This window comes from Watersipora subatra, chromosome 3 (assembly GCF_963576615.1).
Source record: "Watersipora subatra chromosome 3, tzWatSuba1.1, whole genome shotgun sequence".
Lineage (NCBI taxonomy): Eukaryota > Metazoa > Bryozoa > Gymnolaemata > Cheilostomatida > Watersiporidae > Watersipora > Watersipora subatra.
Window position 1 is genome coordinate 56,955,470 of NC_088710.1, and position 21,377 is coordinate 56,976,846.

General features: G+C 35.3%; 1 protein-coding gene across 1 annotated transcript; it reads left to right on the forward strand.

Moving 5' to 3' along the window:
- Positions 1–15,572: 15,572 nt before the first annotated feature.
- On the forward strand, positions 15,573–20,863 carry LOC137389981 (hematopoietic prostaglandin D synthase-like). The gene is made up of 6 exons (XM_068076184.1): positions 15,573–15,730; positions 16,271–16,425; positions 16,896–16,988; positions 18,291–18,409; positions 20,129–20,221; positions 20,435–20,863. Exons 2-6 carry the CDS (start codon positions 16,290–16,292, stop codon positions 20,597–20,599), a joined length of 606 nt encoding a protein of 201 aa, XP_067932285.1. The 5' UTR covers positions 15,573–15,730; positions 16,271–16,289; the 3' UTR covers positions 20,600–20,863.
- Positions 20,864–21,377: the final 514 nt, after the last annotated feature.

Below are 21,377 nucleotides of genomic sequence, written 5' to 3' on the forward strand. Positions count from 1 at the left end.
CTGCAAAAGTAGAACATGAGCTTTTATACGAAGAGACAGCTATGCACATTGAGAACAGTGAATGATAGACGAACCCATTATCATAAAAACTACCCTGGCAGTCTAGCGTGGTGTCATGAGAGATTGTCAGGTGTGCTAATAAAGCGTAAAGAATAACTATTTGCACAGTTGTTTTGAAGTTCTGGTAGGACGCTGGTTAGTGCAGGTGTTGGAGTGTTTGTCTACCGAGCTCAACGTCATGAATTTGACTTTCGCCAGAAGCAATCTTTAATCTTAAGCTCTAACCCTGGCTTCGGATGAACAGACGGACAAATGGACAGACGGACACAGCATTCTTATAGAAAATATTAACTTCAAGGTATCTGTCTAGAAATGCTCTTCTCTATCAGGGCGTGCTAAAACCTTGGGGAGCACATGTGGATAGTAAGGGCCTGTTTCTAGTAAATATCTTGATAATATCATACGTAACTTTTAAACTTTCATGAATACAAACAGACACTGGTCATTCCCACAAAACCAAGAACATGGTGTTTTAATCAATTCTGTGTTATATTATATCTACGGATGATTGTACAATTCTTTTATGTCAATAGTAGAAAATACAATACGTACCTAATTTGCTAGTTTTCAAAAATCTTAACAAACTGTAACTACATCGAGTCTGCAGCCTTCAACATCAAAGCTATAAAAAGTGATTGCAGGTCATCTTCCTCGCAACCAGTTCTTCTAAGAAGCCCGCTAGCCTACAGGCCACAAAGTATGTTTTCAGATATCCTGAATTGATAGCTTATTTATAAGTTTCACAAAGAATTGTCTCATGTGGACACTACTCTGGTTTCTACCAGTGAAATATAACTTAGCAGTTATCCGCTCTTACATAGTAAAATGTATGAAAATGCTCATTGCGCTAACTTTTTGAATGATTTTAAAATCCATTTTCAATAATCCCTACTTTCTATTTTACATTTAAGCATAGTAAAAACCCTCACTACAACTTATAACTTCAGCACTAGTGATTAGCGTATATGTAGTAGTATAATAGTATATATACATGTACATTATCTATGCAACGCCGAGAGGCACAGCTAGTATATATATACATGTATATCTATAAATATGTATAGTACACACATACTATATATATATCTACATATATTTATATAAAGTATATATATACAGTATATATATAGTATATATATATATACACCCAGAACTTGCCTTTTAGTGGTGATTTTGAAAAACACCTTATATTGGGACTTTGTTAAGGGCTATTAAATTACAATTGATATATGTATAATATACTATCCAATAGTCAAAGTTCTTTAAACATATTTACATTGTATATATATACATAGGTAAACAATATATATATATGGGTAACTAACATTGACTATTTGGCATTTAATATTTGTATACATGTATATATTAATTGTAATTTACTTAGCTTTCAAAAAGTCCCAAAAAGAACCATTTTCTAAAATCCTTAAAATAGACAGATTTTTGAGTGTATATTTATATATGTACATTCTATCATCCCACGGCCAAACAAGCGGGAGCGAAGTTTGAGAGTTTTTATGATAAATGCATGTGCACACAACTTACGAAAATTATTCATCAACAAAGTCGCAAACCCTTGTATCGAAATCTCATCAACAAATTTAATCATCGTTTTGTAGAGTCGTTAAAGTATAATAACGATACAAAACACATATAAGCCTATTTAAATATGTTACCAAGTTCTTGTAAATTGTCGACAGTCTCTTAAAACTTACCCATCTGAACGGATTATACACAAATAGACAGATTTATTTGGCCGAAAATCGTTATTAAACTTGCTAAGCCTTACTTTTATCAAAGTTAAGACCGGAAATTGAAACGCCGAGCGGCAGAGAATAGAACGATTAAGTCGTGCTCATTTCACGAAAAAATAACGTGCACATTTCACCAGTCTATAGCATTGTCGAATTGCCGAAGGTTTCTGTAATTAACGTAGGAGTACTGAAATCGTTTCATTTTTGCCGATTTCAAGGTAACTGACATTTTATACACTTTGAGTACTTTGGTGTTCTAACTAATGTCCAACGCAGTGTAAGTAAAAAAAATGACGATGATATTTTTTCTAATGATTCTTTTGAGATTATTACAATAATTAATTATAAGTTTGGATGACTACAGAACAATAACTAGTTAGTACAGATTTTCTAAAAATCTATATAAATATCACAACTTCTTGATATTGCTAGCTATGACGTTTTGAAATGTAAACAAAATTGTGCATTGGTTTCATATTATTACTATATTAGTAATATTGGTTATTCTAATAATATCAGTGCATTTTACTTCTAATATTGCATTTCTCCTATTGCAGGGGGAGAGATATAAACATATAATCTTTTCCTTTCATTATTGCTATTTGTTGTACATAATAACACCCACACCCAGTACATTACAGCTACCATTGCAGTTATCCTATTGCACTGCAGTGCCATTTGACTGCTAATATTGCATTTCTCAACCATCAGTACCCTTTCTTTTTTTCCAATATCTCTTTGGTCGTGGGCTGTATGACAGTGGAATTTCTAGTTTTATACGTAGTTCAAGGGTTGGCAACAGTAATGCCACACATGCAGTTTCTTGTCAAATCACAAGCAATGTCATTTCTACAAATGGGTTTTAAGAATAACCTTCAGAAATTGTTGAAGTTTCCAATCTGTGGAAGAGCGGTAGATAAGTCACTATTGACCTCTTAGATTACTGCCAAGTCAATCAGTTTGGGTCACAATGACATTCCAGCATGACTGCTACTCCAGTTTCTTGTAAATTTGGGGATTTGTGGAAAAATTATTTGAAGGTGGTTGATTGGGCATTTTTAATTGACAACACACGAGTTGCACCATCACAATGTTGAACATATTTTAATACAATAGAAAACCTTAAAAGCTACAATGCAGAACGGAAAACCTATGTTGATAGTTAATTAAGGCATGCCAGTATAACAGAGCTTTAATAGAATTTCTAAAAAGATGGTCAGTTTGAGACTGCTATACGTTGAACAGAGAGGGTTCTGCTATACGTTGAACAGAGAGGGTCCTGCTATACGTTGAACAGAGAGGGTCCTGCTATACGTTGAACAGAGAGGGTTCTGCTATACGTTGAACAGAGAGGGTCCTGCTATACGTTGAACATAGAGGGTCCTGCTATACGTTGCACAGAGAGGGTCCTGCTATACATTGAACAGAGAGGGTCCTGCTATACGTTGAACAGAGAGGGTTCTGCTATATGTTGGACAAAGAGGGTCCTGCTATAAGTTGAACAGCGAGGGTTCTGCTATATGTTGAACAGAGAGGGTCCTGCAATACGTTGAACAGAAAGGGTCCTGCTATAAGTTGAACAGAGAGGGTCCTGCTATACGTTGAACAGAGAGGGTCCTGCTATACATTGAACAGAGAGGGTCCTGCTATATGTTGAACAGAGAGGGTTCTGCTATACATTGAACAGAGAGGGTTCTGCTATATGTTTAACAAAGAGGGTCCTGCTATACATTGAACAGAGAGGGTTCTGCTATATGTTGAACAGAGAGGGTCCTGCAATATGTTGAACAGAGAGGGTCTTGCTATACGTTGAACAGACAGGGTTCTGCTATACGTTGAACGGAGAGGGTCTTGCTATACGTTCAACAGGGAGAGTCCTGCTAATTATTACGCAACATCAAAGAGTTACAAGTTTAACAAAATAAATTATGCAAAGCAGATGTTTGTCTGCAATAATTGGATTATATTATCAACAGAAAATAAAATAGCAAATTAAAGCTGGTATCATAAAATTTTTCACTGGCATCACAATCAACTTGATATATACAGTGCATGCATTGTATATATCAAGTTTTGCCACACAGGGTATAGTGACAAAACTTGATATGTACAACGCATGCATTGTATATATCAAGTTTTGTCATGCAGCGTATAGTGGCAAAACTTGATATATACCATGCATGCATTGTATATATTAAGTTTTGCCAGTATACGCTGCATGGCAAAATTTGATATATACAATGCATGCTTTGTATATATCAAGTTGATTGTGATGCAATTAAAAAATTTTATGATACCAGCTACATGTATAATTTGCTATTTTATTTTGACTCATGAAATGATGATGAACGTATGTTTACCCAAATTGACCAATTGCCCAAATCGACAATTAACACACATTGACATTGACAGCCAGGGTTCAAAAGTTAAAGAACAAGATATCAGCCTGCATATCCTCTTACTTGAATCTTTAATTTGTACAGCCAGCACTAATCTCTGCAAGTGTCTATTTTTCCCTACTTGTAATTACCTTAGTACAACTACATAGGTAACTGATTAATTGAGTTCAAGTTTCTTCAGCCAATGACAGTTATTCATTCACCTAATTCAGCCAATTAAAAAAAATCAGTTCAAAGAAACGTCCCAACAGATGTGATTCCTTAGTGATGGCCCCACTCCTTAGTCATAAAAACCCATATTCTTTGAAAGGACAACTCCAAAATACTTCAAAATTTATTTTGTAGTCCCACTGATAACAACCACGGCTAAAAGTATGTATTACAAGTACCATTTTCAGTAGTTTTATAGTAAAACTAGCTACATTACCCGCATACAGGAACAGATCTACGTGCAGCATAAGGTTTACTGAGAGTTGTCTTTCATACTCTAAAACAACTCCAAATATGCAGTCTACCGAAATTGTTGTCCTGATCAGAGTATGCATACACATATACATGTCAATGTTGGGGAGAACAATGGAAATCTACAACGTGTTTTACAGCTAGATGCGTGTAAAATCTAATAAATATTCTAGATTCATGCATCCGTTCATACCTGTCTATATTTGCAGTTGACGATCGCGCACTTCTGCCGCTGAGCCCCCGCCTCGGCTGACCAGTTTTTACTCGCCGAACAGCTGACAATTGCGCTCTTGCACTCGCCTCGCAATCAATCGCCTCGCAATCAATCGCCTCGCACTCACCTTGCAATCACCTCCCACTCGCCTCGCAATCAATCGCCTCGCAATCAATCACCTCGCAATCAATCACCTTGCACTCGCAACCAATCGTTTCGCAACCAATCGCCTCGCACTCGCAATTAATCACCTCGCAATCAATCGCCTAGCACTCAATTGCTTTGCAATCAATCGCCTCGCACTTGCCAACTCATTCATCCGGAAAGCTGGGCCTGGAGACTCTCACTGTACTCGGGGCGAAAAAGGTCTCCTGCTCATCCCCGAGTGACGCCACGGCCCCAAGCCTAGCTGTGCTACCTGGTGTTGCCCGGGTAGTAAAAAAAGTCTTTGCACAGAAAATTGATTTGTATTTAACATATAACATCATTTGCCATTCTAACTTTCAAACTACATATCATGAAAGAAGTGTTTTGTGTAGTTGAAATAAATTAGGAGAGAAAATAAAACAACTGTAAAGGTTTTCAAACTTTTTCAAACAATTACAACTTTCAAACTTCATATCATGAGGAAAGGGTTTTGTGCAGGACAACTGATTTAAAAATAAATAAAACAACCGTAAAGGTTTTCAAACCAATGTAAATTTAAAATTTCATAACTTTCAGCGACCTATATCTTTTGATAACGTATAGTGCAACCTGAGTTCTCGAACATAATCAGTTCCAGAAGGTAGTTCGAAAACCGAGTTGTTCGAGATCCGAAACAATTTTTCTCATTAAAATAAAGTAATGTAAATTTTAATCCGCTCCAAGGTGAAAAAACAACTTCGGTAAAGTATTTTTTCAACATTTTACACCATAAGCTGTACTTGCTAAGCTTGTACTTGTAGTTGCTATTTTACACCATAAGCTGTACTTGTACCAGGGTAATAAAAAAGTCTTTGGTCAAAAAATCTATTTGTATTTAACATATATATCAACATTTGCCATTCTAACATTCAAATTACATATCACGAAAAAAGTGTTTTGTGTAGTTGAAATAATTTGAGAGAAAATAAAAACAACTGTAAAGTTTATCAAACTTAGTCAAACAACTGTAATTTTCAAACTTCATATCATGAGGAAAAGATTTTCTGCCAGTCTAATAAATTGATAAAAATAAAACAATTGTAAAAGGGATTAGATGTAAATTTCAAATAATTAGTAAGTAATAGCTAAATTAAGTCAGTTTTGCAACAATTACAATAAAAGATGATACGGTAATGATACAATTAATGCAAACTGAGAAAAAAAATTCATGAATAATTTATGTTGAATTAATGGTAGCAATTCTTGCATAAAAGTGTGTGGGTATAAAAAGGTTACTGTCCCACCAGAAAATATCCATCGATTCTTTGAATACGACGATACTAAAAATTATGACAGAATATCATAGAATGTCGTAGTTGAAATTTTATTAGAACAATGTCTGCCAAAAATGGTTGAATAAAAAAATAATATTAATAATAAAGATTGGAAACTAATCAAGTAATAATAACAGTGATAGGAAAATGAATAATGTTTAAACTTCAAACACGATACTCAATTTATGTTTAAAAGAATGCAAGTTGAAATAATAACAACGATGAAACAAACTTTAAAAAACTTATATTATAAACTTAAAAAGTTATAAGAAGTTTATAAATGTAATAAGATAATTTATATATATATGTATATATATATATATATATATATATATATATATATATATATATATATATATATATATATATATATATATATATATATATATATATATATATATATATATATATATAGTTCTCAAAGTATGTAAATGTAGGTGAATATAAGAGAGTGGGGAATAACTGATATTTGCAATCTTACACGATAAATCTTACAGTAATCTTACAAATGTTTGTTGTAAAATGTGAAATTAATTACAAAAAACTAATTGGTTAGGTTTAAAAGGAAAGATGTGTAAGCTAATACACCTAGCTGTACAACCAAGCGTTGCCCGGGTAATAAAAAAAAACTGTGAACAGAAAATTGATTTGTATTTAACATATACGGGTAACAACATTTGCAATTCTACCTAAAACAACTGTAAAGGTTTTCAAACTTACTTTGTCAAACAACTTTTAAACTTCATATCACGAGAAAAATGTTTTGTGCAGGTCAAATAAATTTTAAAAATAAAACGATTATGAACGGGTTTAGATGTAACAGCGAAATAATTAGCAAGTAATAGCTAAATTGAGTCTGTTTTGCTATGATTACAATATGAGGTGATTCGGTAATGATACAGTTAATACGAACAGAGAAAACAAAATAAATTTTGTGAATATGTTGAATTAACAATAACAATTCTTGCATAGAAGTGTGAATATAAAAAAAATTACTGTTCCACCAACAGCTATCCATCAAAACTCTGAATACGACGATACTGGTACGATGATACGTAATGTAAAAATAAAATATTGTAGTGCCTTTGTCTGATCGAAGGTGAGAGAATCTAGATGCTATTCCTACTCGAGAAAATACAATTGTCCGCGTGAAAAGTAGTGACCAGCGATTTGGCAATTGAACCTTAAGAAAAGCCAGAAATAGAGGTTCACAAACACGGCATCGTGTTTCATAGAGTTAATAAAATTTAATCGCCAAATTCTAATATCGAAAGAGTCTATTGTCGATATCGTTTTGCCGAAAACAATTTAGCCCTTATACGTCGAGGACAAAAAAGTATCGCGTGTCATGAAGCTAAAAGAAAGCCATAGAGTTGAAATTATTACGTCATTTTTGTGTGAAAACGGCAAATGATAAATAGGTTATGTATAAAGGCGCACTAACCGGAGATTCCCGTTAATGCGCCCTAAATACCTAGTAGCGGCTAGTAGTCCGAAAAGTACGGTACTCTATAAGGCGGACACATACACAGGTACACAGACAACGATTGCCGTTTATATAGTAGAATGCTTGGTGGGACTATTATATATATATATATTAAATATATATATATATATCACCGCTGATATATATATAGATAACATGGACCTCATGCAGTGCTACTTTATGAGTGAACTTCAAAAGTGGGGCTACATGGGAAGGATGCGTCAACTGTGGATAAACATGCGCCCTGAATTGCCACTAACCGCTAAGCAACTTGTAGCTCAGAGGAGTAACATGATCAAGCGACACCTCATATCGGAACTTGAGGTAGATGAAATTAGGGAACAGTTCACCCAAGTAACCTCAACTAACGAGGAGTGTATATCAACACACACTGTCACGCATACACGATCATGTGTTGACTCACGGGCTGAAGAAAACATGCACTTGGACCTTGACCCAAGGGTGAGAGAGCTTGCGGAAAATATCATCAACAAGATGTCAACTGCTAATGATTATGGAAGCAATGTACCACTACGAAGAGTTAGCAAGGCCATACCTAAGAAGCTGTTAGTAGACACTTGGCACTAGAGTCGATCTCAACTAGATCAATCAGGGAGACTAATGCCTTAATCTACAGTACAGCAACCGTCATCTTGGAGGAGATGGATATTAAGCCACTGCCAACAAGGCTTCAAGCCATTCCATCCTGGCAGCTGAGGCTACAAAATAAGATCAAGGACTTGCGCAAGAAAGTTAGTAGGCTCAGTGAGAGATCTAGCTGCTGTTTGGCAAATTCTAGAGCTTCTATTGTGGCTTCCCTTTTTGGACGCTCCAAAGATCTCTCACTGAGCCTACTAACTTTCTTGCGCTCTAGGCACGACTGAAGCGGTACACCAAAGAGCGGGATAACAAGAGAATGAACAAACTGTTCATCAATAATCCATCTAAAGTGTATTCTCAGTTCAAAGGTGAGCTGCGGCGGCCAATGTCAGATCCTCCCCGATACAGCACCTCAAAGTTCTGGAAGGACATCTGGGAGAAAGAAACTACTCATAACACCACTGCAAATTGGCTGAAGAGGCTTAAAGAGAGCCATCAACACACTGTGGCTCAGCAAGGACTCACCATCAGCAAAGAGGACATCAAGTGCAGAGTGCAGCGTATGAAGAACTGGGCAGCACCTGGCCATGACATGATTCAAGCCTTCTGGTTGAAGAAATTGACATCACTTCACACTAGAATAGCTAAGCAGATGGAATGCCTAATAGAGCAAGGTGACCATCCGGAATGGCTAACCAAAGGACGAACTGTACTTCTGATAAAAGATCCAAAGCAGGGGCCGATTCCCAAAAACTATCGACCAATAACGTGCTTGCCCACCACTTGGAAACTGCTCTCAGGAATAGTTGCAGACAAACTGGAAGAGCACATGAGTCACTATATGACCAGTGCTCAGAAAGTAATTGGGCGCAACACCCGAGGAGCCAAACATCAGTTACTGGTGGATCGGACAGTCTGTCAAGACAGCTGGAGAAGGCAAACCAATCTTGCCATGGCTTGGATTGACTACAAAAAGGCCTATGACTCAATTCCCCATAGTTGGATACTTGAGTGCCTCAGTATGTACAATGATCACCCTGCTCTTGTGGCATTCATCAAGATGTCAATGACCAAATGGAAGACGGAACTGGAGGCTAATGGCAAAAAGCTGGCGAGTGTAAAAATTAAGCGAGGCATCTATCAAGGTGACTCCTTATCACCGCTGTTCTTCTTCTGATGATGAGGAAATTGACTGGCACACAAAACCTCTTCATGGTGCTTACCACCAACAAATATCTAAGGTTGGCGATCTTCACCAAACATATATGTGGCTGAACAAAGTAGACCTAACGGCCAATACAGAGTCGCTAATCATGGCAGCCCAGGAGCAAGTGCTCCCAACAAGGCAACTCCAAATGAAAATCTATCACACTAGAGACGATCCTAGATGCAGACTGTGCAAAGATGCACCTGAGACCATTCAACACATCATCAGTGGATGCAAGCAGCTAGCAGAAAATACATACACTGAGCGGCATAATCATGTTGCAGGTGTAGTGTATAGAAGTCTATGTGATGAGTATGGCCTTAATAAACCACAACACTGGTGGGAAGCTCCTGGTAAGGTCAATGAAAATGACCGCGCTAAGATCCTCTGGGACTTCTACATCCGAACTGACAAGCATGTCCTAGCAAACCAACCAGATATAGTGGTGGTAGACAAGGAGAACAAGAGGGCTACTATAATAGATATAGCAGTACCCAATGACTACAATATAGCCAGCAAAGAAAAAGAAAAGGTAGAAAAATATCTCCTTCTTGGAGAAGAGATTGAAAAATGCTGGAATGTAAGAACAACTGTAATCATAGTAGTCATTGGGGCACTGGGCGCAATAACACCTGCGCATAAAATGTGGCTTGCCCAAATACCAACAACAATCAACTCAGTGAGTTGCAGAAAAGTGCGCTATTGGAAACAGCTAAGATCTTGAAGCGAGTGCTCAAACTCCCAGGTCCCTGGTAGGATACCCGAGTTAGAGCAGAATTTACCACCCATACCGGGTATCCGGAGTGAGGAAACAATTTTTCAAGTTTTAGTATATATATAGTATATATATAGTATATATATATATAGTATACAGGCTTGGGGCCACTAGTGAGTATTGAGCGCACTGCACTATTTGCTGGCTAGACGACAGTAAGATGCACTAGGCACTGCACTAGCACTAGTGCTTAGCATAGTGATAATATAAAATGCACTAGGCACTGCACTAGCAGAGATTCTTGTGCACTAGGCACTGCACTAGCACTAGTGCATCGAAAAGTGAAGTAAAAAATGCACTAGGCACTGCAATAGCAAAAATTCTTGTGCACTAGACATTGCACTAGCACTAGTGCAGTGTAAAATCATAAATGCACTAGGCACTTCACTATTAAACTTCACTAGGCACTAGACCAATGAGCTTTTTTGCTATAGCGGCTGCAAGAATTGCTTGCTAATCAACAAATATCTACTGCTATCCACTGCAATAGTATAATTATAGCCGTGCAAAGGATGTCAGCCATGTATTTGTCAAATAAACTAGCCTCACCTAAAATTTCAAACAAACCATAGACCTACAATAATGCTCAATATTAAATAGTGCAGATGACAACAGATATCAAATAGTGCAATGTATTACAATTACAATAACTAAATATACTAAGCAAGCATGGAATGGAAGAATTCACTTCTTATTACATAAATGTACTATGTACAACAAGAAAATCTACCCTTGGATAAACCAGTATCATGTAAACAGTAAGTCATATTGATGGCAAAATTGATAAGCAATATTGTTCAGAGAAGATGTTTATTAGACCGAAGGAACATTAGCCTTTCAAAGTTGGCGTCAGTCAGTTTAGATCTATCTGCACGGAAGATTCGACCAGCCTGGCTAAACAAACGCTCTACAGGAGCAGATGATGCTAATACAGGCATATGTAGCTCAGCCAAATGTCTCAAATTTGGATAGGCTTGACAATTCTTCCAGTATACATTTGGCAAAGACAACTTTGGCTCAAGATCCTCTGCTAAGTACTCCTTTACTTCTCTGTCAATAATAGCTTGGCCCGAAATCTTTTGAAATTTTGAAAAATTTCGAAAGATTTTTTTTTAAAAAACTTTCAAAATAGTTGAAAACAGACCTTTCGTCTTTTTTGCAGCTGGAGCTTCTGTGGCGTCATTTGACGGACTTGGTAGTGTTACTAGATCTTCTATCTTTGACTTCAATAATGTTTCACCGTATTCACTTTTTGTTTCTAGCAATATTGTAAACACCCAGATGCATAAAACATGTGTGCCCCGAAGACAAATCAACTATTATCAAAGAGGGGTTATTGCCACTTGTTTAAAAATTCCAATATCTATGCTGCATCAGCATGCAAAAATAGATATACAGCTGTTGCTGTCAAATACTAAATTTGGTTGTGAAAAACAAGGTCAAAATATAAAGTATAATAGCATTGTATTACATGTATGATGTATAAGACTTACCGGTACACCAAACGAGTTTGAAGCGAGGATCCAGTGAAGAGCAGAGTATGAACAAATCATCACTATAGTCAAATCATATACTATAAGTATATATATAGTATATATATATGTATATATAGTACATATATAGTATATATATATATATATATATATATATATATATATATATATATATATATATATATATATCTGTAAAACTAGTGATTTGCGTATAACCTTCCAAATCTATAATAGTTTTGACTATTTTCGCACTAGCAACTATATGAAAATGTTTTTTAATAATAGAGCAAATACATTTTAAGTAGTATTAACAGTTGTGATACAATAACGAACTATGATTAAAAAGGTTTGTTAGTACGAGAGATTAAACAACTACCCAAGTACATAAACTAGGATTGAACCAAGTCACCTCTCCCATAACCTTCTTTGAAAATGTTATTATTTCAATAAACTGTTTATTACAGTTCTGAAACACATTTTTATAACTTTTTTATAATTTAAAGATTTTCTGTTAGTGACATTTTCACATCAACACCGCTTTAAGCGATGGAAAATTAAATTGTGTTTTCAATGTGTTATATTATTAGTATATTATATTCATTATAATATACTATATTATAGTTTATTTATTATTAGAGTTTGATGAAGGCAAAGTGTAATGATGGTATTTAAATATTTTTATGTTGTGACGAACTTTGCTAACTTGGAGTGTACATCAGTCAACCAAACAAACCTGATATTAAAATTGTATTTTAAGAGCTAGCATTTTTTTATAATGCAAAGGTATTACAGTCAGAGATTAACAGTGCTATTAGAACAGAAACAGAAAATAGTGTAAATTAGCGAAAAACTTGTTTGCGATCAGAATGGAGAATTATGAACCAATATGCTTCCATGACAATATGATATGTAATAGAATGCTGTGTTATGGAAAATTGATAATCTGAAGCAGCGTATATCAATAATACTTCCATAAGCCTTTCCACAGCAGTGTATAATTGACAGTCATACATTATCAGTAAGTATTGTGTTCTGGTCTAGTCAATCATGCAGTTTGAGGAATAAAATTTGTTAATGTTTTGTGGAGTGACTATGATGTCACTCTATGACTACTACTCATCATGGTTAGTATCAATTGTCTAACTTAGTGCTGCACATCGTCTGAGATAGAGAAGCTCACAAGGCTTTTGTTTCATTGACACCAGCATCTGGACTCGGATTTAGAGTTTTCAACCAGCTAACCATGTCATCAATGTAGCTTTTCTTTTCGGTATTCACTCCAGAATGCTATGCCGCCTGCGCAAAGATTTTCTTGCGTATAAAGGCTTTTAAGGTCTACTCCAAGTAAGTCTCAAGTGTTGCAGATAAAGTGTTTTGCAAGGTTTTTACAACAGTTAGTTGCAGGACAGAAAGCAGTGGCTTCTGAAAACATAATTTAAAATCATTCAAAAGGTTCACACCATGGTTACCATCATAAAAATGCTACTTTGTGAAATAAGATAACTTTGAAATCGCATGTGTCTCCAAAAAGCTGTAAAACCGCCTACTGCTGGTGTTAGGTAAGGATGTCGAACTCTCCTCTTTTTATTATCCCTCTTTCTATCTTTCCTCGCGCACTTCTCACTTTTACTGTAGTGCTTGTCAGCTATGACAAGGCATAGTTTTTTTTATATTAAGGAGCGCCTTAGCTAAGCTATTAAACACAGCATTTATGTATTATAATATGCATCAGAAAATACCAACATTTGCTAGTTTTTGTGGGACATTTATTAGTTTTCTATAACATTATACAAGACTAACTGGTTTGCTAGCTTCTTATACTATGAAAATGGAGTGAAAAGATACTGTCATAGAGCTGTAAATTTATATAATACTAATCATGCAACATTCCTATTTTTCACAATAGAATGTTTTATTCTAGAAGTTACTATGAAAGAGGTAAACAACTCCTAACTTTGTTGATCCTGTTGCTTAAAAATTTAAAACATGTAAAAATTTGGATGGTTTATGTAAACATGACAAGTTGTACTAAATTTTTAGTAAACTAATAAACTATAAATACCTGTTCAATTCTCCAAAGTAGTAATGTATTGCTGCATTTTCAGACTCCCCTATTATTCTTACCAAAATAATAAACTTTCTTGCAGCATAGTAGCAGTTATGCTGTAATTCTTATCACGAGGAAAAAATGAGTAAAGCAACTGCTATAGTTCCATGTTTTGTGAATAATTATTGGCTATGTAACATTTCCTCTGTTTACTTTATTTCATTGTCACCCTTTAAGCAAGTTACTTGAGTAACTTGCTTAATGGGTGACAATGAAAAGGGCAGACAACTCATTGCATTGGACTTGCAGCTTTCAATTAAGTTCATTCAATTAAGGATTAACAATCAATAATTTAGGTAGAAAATCACGTAAGTGTTTATTTGGACTCTTTTTCTTTAACCAATATCTTTAACAACGTTAACTCAAAGTTTCTGAACTTGCGTGATTAAAAAGTAATTAAATTACTGAACACCTAGCTATAATTTCTTACTTAGAATGTTGAACAACAAACAGGGAAAAAATATGGTCTGATTTTAGTTTTTTCAACTTCCCAACGTTTCTTATATGCATAACATGCCCTTGAAGGCTTTTACTTCCACTGCCTCATCAAGTCAGTCTATTTTTTTAATTTCTGCTTCAGTGAATTGAACAAGTTTTCGTAATTTATCATTTTTTATTATGATTTCTAATTATTATTCTAAATTATTTTCAATTATTGATACTTATTGTAGTTTTTATTATTAAGATTTAGCATAACATTGAATGATTACATAAAACAAAACATGCTTATGTTTTTTTTAAATGTCAAAGCGACAGGTTGAAACAAGTTAGGAGTTGTGCAGTTTGCTTTGCTCTAACCCTATTCATAGGCAGTAAAAATACTCACTTTATACTTGTAATTGTTGAAGGCAAATATGCTTGGAGTGTTTGCTACACTAATTATAGCATTTATCAGTTCACACTTAGCTTGTTGTCAGTAATTTTATTCTGAGCTTCCGAAGAAGAACAAGAAGAGATTCTACAAGACCAATTACTAGTCATATTGTAATTCCTAATTTGGTTAAGTCAGTGACTATGCTTTTTAGTAGTTAATATTCCTGCTAGAGTTGAGCCCAAAAATGTTACTACGGTCTAGACACAAGCTGTGGACTCTATGACAAGGATAATTGCTAAACAATATTTATCTTTGCCTTCTCCAAAATCTAGAAGTCTGTTTGAAATAATTAACAAAATAATTGGTAGTCTCATAGCTAAAGAAACTTTTAAATTACTACCATGACTTTTTAAAAAAACAACTTTGTACCATGGAATTAGTTTTACTTGAAATTAACAAGGAGTTGTTTAGTCATGAAATAACATGAGCAAACAACTCCTTTAATATTGCAAGCTACAATGTAAATGATATTGAGTGCCAGTGCAACTGCCCTTATATTATGGGAATCTTACATACATGTATTTACACAGAAATAGCCTTATCATCTATATTTGCCTTTTTGCGAGAGATAAAAAGCTAAAGTTTGTTTGAGAATGGTTTAATCAAACAGATTAATCCCTCCCATTTACAAAAATAGTAAAGTAACCCAAAGCGTTTAGTCATTATGTTTACCAAATGGCTTTAGCGGCATCGCTCTCTGCCAATCCAAGTGTTCCACCTGATTTGCTAATCTGTTGATTTGTCAAAAGAGCTCTGTCATCCTGCCCTAGTAACATTCGTTTGCTGTAGCACAAGTTGATCTAAGGTTGGAGACAGGTAAAGACATAGTGTATAGATCAAAGGTAAGACATAGTGTTAAAGCTGTTGCAATGCTCTTAAGAGTACACTATGTAAGATGCACGTATTATTATAGTATGTACCTATTTTAGCGATCACGTCGTGAAGTGACTTCTATTCATGTCTGTAAAGTGTCCTACTTCTGTAGCACATGAGGAAAAACAATCAATAACATATAATAAAACTGTTAACTTTCAAAGAAGTTAACAATTTATGCTCACATCATGCTAGAGGTCGTTTTGTTTTGTAAGAAGTTTATTTTCAAACAAGAGTTTGTAAAAGTATAGTAATTAGTTTTATAGTAAAGAATAGTAAAAGTTACCAACATCATGTCTTTCTTATGCCAAATTTTAGCCTATTTCCTGGAATCTATTATGAAACTAAAATCTATCTAAAACTTATTATGGTTTTAATAATAAGATGCTGATTGGTTGTAGCAAAGTCATGGTATTACAGTAGATTTTATTATAATTAACATTGTAAATGAAAATATCATATTTACTACTTTTGAACTTAAAAATAATGCAACTGTACAAAATATTTAGCTCAAGTTCTACAGTCAATATGGGAGGCGAGATGAGACTCACTTACTTTAATGCCCGTGCAAGAGCTGAGCTGGCAAGGCTGCTCTTCAAACTCGCTGGCAAGGAGTTCACTGATAGAAGAGTTGAAGGAGAAGAGTGGACTGCTCTCAAGCCATGTAAGTGAAAAATTTGTAATTACTTCTTCATATCAAATGTAAAAATATGTTTTGATTTGTTTTCTATGTTCCAATTTATGCACCGTGATGGCCCATGATGGCTTATTAAGATGAATTTGTGTAGGAGTTATGTTCCCTTCGAAGGAGAATAGATCCCATAAGCAATGTTTCCAAAGAGATGCAGAGTTACAGCTTTACCTGATTTTTATATCAAAAGGCTATCAACAGCATTGCTATATTTTCTTTGTCACATAAAAATCTTTGCTCTCTTTAATGTACATAAAAATAGCATAATATAATAAACCAATTTTATATTATAGTTCAATGTTTATTGTTTTTATTGGCAACCATTTAAATATTCTCTGTAAATACATCAGCACCTTACATGTTAATTCATCTTTTTAATTTTCTCTCTCACTAAGATAATGCTGCTATATAACATTTTTGTTGAGCTCCTACGTTGTTTGCAGCTACACCGAAAGGACAACTTCCAATTTTAGAGGTTGATGGGAAAATGATGTGTGAGAGTGGTGCCATTTGTCGATATTTGGCTCGTGAATTTGGTATGTATTGTAACTCTGTTTATTATCTGATATTTGCTGCCTGGTACTTCTTGTAACCTGTACTTGTTTAATGTTAAAAAAGAACACATTTGCCTGCCCTTGAAAGATATGATACTTAGTTCATAAGGCTTTTAAAGGCTCAACAGATTGCACAATAATAGTCCTGTCGAACAAGACTTCCACACATATTTCGTTTCTATGGTTTCGGTGTGTTTTTGTAAAAATAGCTACTCCAGCAAATAAAAAGGTCGCAACCAAATGTCATACGTAACAAAACTTCTTAACCTACTTATGATTACAACCATTAGATACGCGAGGTTCTCAGCTTATGCAATAACTGAGTCTGTATTCCAGTGAAGTGAAAAATCTAGTTGCTTATTGCTACGTATAATAAACATCTGTAACATGTATAAGGGTATTGACACAATGTTTTGAGGTTATTTCTATTTAGTAACTTAACAGTGATAAGTTGTTTAAGTTTTAATTTTTAAAATTTTTGAAATTCAAATTAATTACATAAAAGTGATATAAATGGCCACTTTAGCAATTACAAACTGTTAGTAGTTGTTTTTCACAGATTATCAATTTTATTGGTCAAAGAATCGTTTTTAGGACGAGTTCTTCAAAAATAAGCATTGTAACAACAGCTTGAGATGGATTGAAATCTTCATATTTTTCCGAGGTTTTATGCATGGCAAGATGTTATGAAGGACCAATCCCGAAAATCAAGAAAAAATTGCAAAAATTATGATTCAGCAAAAATGACTAAATAGAGTTATATCCTAGACAAGCCATTTTGCAGTGTACGACTGACAAATTAGTTGATAAAGTGTTTATCGTTGATAGGCAATAGGGGAGCTGTCGGGCTATCAATATAAAAGTGCATATCATAGACTCATAACACTCATAGACTCAATAAAACTCTTGCAGTATTCTGATTGTGTTTTTCACCATGATGATTACTAGTGTCCTGACAGTCTAGTGTACCATAAGAGATTGTCAGGTGTAATAACTGTACACACAATTATGCTAAAGTGGTGGTTGGTAAGCACAGTCGTTAGAGTGCTGGTTTACCCTCCCAAAAGCCATCTGTTTGAATTCCATGCGATGCAATTTTTTTACCGAATCTCCAACCGTGGCTTTGGACAGACAGACAGACAGACAGACATGGCTCTTATTATAGTAAATATTTCACTTTCAATACGCTAGAATATGTTTCTGTCACTAACTGCAGTATCGCGTTTTGCTTTTTTCTTATGCCACTTTATTGTTGACTAATAGAATATATCATGTATTCTACAGGCTTATATGGCTCTGACAACTGGGAGGCTGCTATCTGTGATCAGATTCTTGATACGGTCGATTCGGTCTTCCAGAATATCGTTCAAATAAAGTTTACTGCCAAAACTGAGGAAGCCAAGGTATAGCAATAGATAGTTCACAACATGTTTTATAAATGTCAGTCTGACGGTGAAACCTCCATACATGTATACGTCATTATTGCTGCTCTGAAAGTGTTTGTCTCTGTTTGGTTTCTTAGCAACTACTAATACTTTTCCAAGTTTGAATTTGGGATGAGATTTTTACATTGAACAGATGACCTGTGAGTTAACCCCATGTAAGCTAGTCATCGTCGGCAACTGTTCTGCTCATAGACAAATGGCCGCCATCACCCATGATCTTTCTGTGTTGGCAGCCAGTAAAAATTTTTGCTAAAAGCCTGTATGCTTTATGCGTACACAGTAAACAGATAGTGCAAAGACTGTCCAATCACAGGTGAACACCTCACAATCCCAGATGAACCCCTCATAGTACAACACTGACAGTTTTACTGAAATGTGGGTACAAGAATATCATGAATTTGGAAATGCTGCTAAACACAAGATATTTGTTTGATTGATTACACCCAGAAAAACAAACCTTATGTTCACGCATCTTCAATCAAAACATTTCAAACCTCCAACCACCAGCAGGCCCTAACTACAATATCTCTCAAGTTATTTCAATATGACTATGCAAACAAGAAGCAGTTAGGCTTTTCTGCCACGAGAATGCTGGTGGTCCTGTAATATTGAAATGTGATATAGACTATTGTTCCTGTGTTGCAAGCATTGTGGGTTATGCAATCACTTTTTGTTTTTATAAGGATAAGCCTTCTTTCTAGCAGCACAGATATTAGGTTCAAATAGATGTATTCAATAGATGTATTCAATAAATGTATTCAATATAGTGCACGCATCTTCATGCCTGCTAGTTAATTTTTCTTTGCTTAAGTGCTACGTTTTGGTCATTAAGATTTAGGTGTCAAACGACCTCAGCTGGCATTTTGACCTTGAGCTAGAAAGCGTATTTTTGTCTCTATACAGTTGATACACAACTGATCTAACCTTGATACATGCATGTAAAAACAGCAAGGTTAAAATGCTGATGTCAAGCTGTGTGCTGATGCACCTGTTACTACAGATAAAGACAACTGGCAGTGGGTGCTAATAAATGAGGACATGAAGTTCACATAGCTTCTATATGTGTATGCCAACCCAATGCCGCAAACATCCCGCCCAATCAGTCAAATCCCAAATACCAAGTGTCCCTTGCTGTCGATATTCAGAATTCACTGCAAGCCTTGCTAAACCAACATTATGGTTGTCATGAAGACCTTTTGATGGAGCACCGAATGGCAGATAAGAAGCTGTTTCATGAATTATGAAAACATGGAGTAGACCATTATTAAATTATAGTGTGAATTTTAGGTATTGATTCAGAATAAACTGAGCTGTTCTCATTATAAAGGTTGGATACTGCAGGTTGATACACCCTAGCTCGCTTCTCTTTATTTCTAGTTTCACTGTTTTTTCACTACTGGAAATTTGATCAAAATTATGAATGAAAACGATTGTAGTTGTTGACAAAACTGCCTTAGTAGCTAAAGAACAGCAGACATCACTATGATTTTCTCACACACTACAGCTCACTATTGGTGCCCTCTTCCCTCTTGCGCTAGACGCCGGAGTACTTGAAGAGGCCTTGTGAAAACTTTCCTTTAACATGGGATTCTCATTGGCTGGCTTGACCTGGCTTGCTCATCATAGTCCGTGTAACTACCATGTATACTAGAGTTCTAATACTGAACCCTGTTTTAGGCAACTGCTATGAAAAACGCCGTGTCCAACATAGAAGGCCTGGAGAAGCTCGTGTATTCATTTAAAAAAGGAGCTTTCCTTTTGGGAGAGAAGGTAGCATTTTAAAAAATGTCACTAATTTTTGTGTGTTTATTGGAACAAAATAAAAAAGTCTATAATTTTATGCTCATAAGATTTATTTTTTATAGATAGCATAGCAAGTTTATACGTTTGAGTTTGTAAATACTTTGTCTGCTCTTTACAGCAAAAATCATGGTTGCTTGTCCACCATCTTGTATGAGCTTGTAATAACTTATATATTTTTAGGCATCATTAGCTGATGCAGCCATCAGAAACATTACAGAATATTTTGCTGCTCTTCCTGAACTGAAGTTAGAGAGCTACCCAACAGTCAAGGCGATTGCTAGCAACTTTGCAGCAATACCTGCCATTGCTGAGTGGATCAAAACCAGACCAGAGACAAACATGTAAAATGCTACCGCATCACACCACACCATGAAATCACTAAAAAAGCAAAAGTTTTTTTAAGGCACCTGCAACTGCGTGTCGTGACCTGAACTGTATATGTGTGTACGTTGCATTAATTAACAAATACATCCTACGATTACTGCGCAGTAGTTTGCCATTTCAAGAAACATGATTGTTTTGTGATAGCTTCTCGAGTGACTCACTCTGGAGTTTACAGTGACACTAATGGTGTTAGTTAGGTAGATCAGCAAATATAACAGTTTATCTCCAAACAATACTTTCATTGCTAATTTCTCTCAGACTTTGTGTCGCGTATGTGTAAACAGAAAGTGCAACACTGTAGACGCACCGCTAGTGAAATATTAGTTGTAGTTTAGTTGTGGTTCAGATACATTATGTGCGAGATGTTCATAATATAAGCCTTTGTGAGTGTGAGATGTTTATAACATAAGCTAATGTGAGTGTGAGATGTCTATAACATAAGCCTATGTGAGTGTGAGATGGCCATAACATAAGCCTATGTGCGTGTGAGATGTTCATAACATAAGCCTATGTGCGTGTGAGATGTCCATAACATAAGCCTATGTGCGTGTGAGATGCCCATAACATAAGCCTATATGAGTGTAAGATGTCCATAACATAAGCCTATGTGAGTGTGAGATGTCCATAACATAAGCCTTTGTGACTGTCATATGTCTATAACATAAGTCTATGTGAGTGTAAGATGTCCATAACATACGCCTATGTGAATGTGAGATGTCCCATACAGGCTTACACAGGA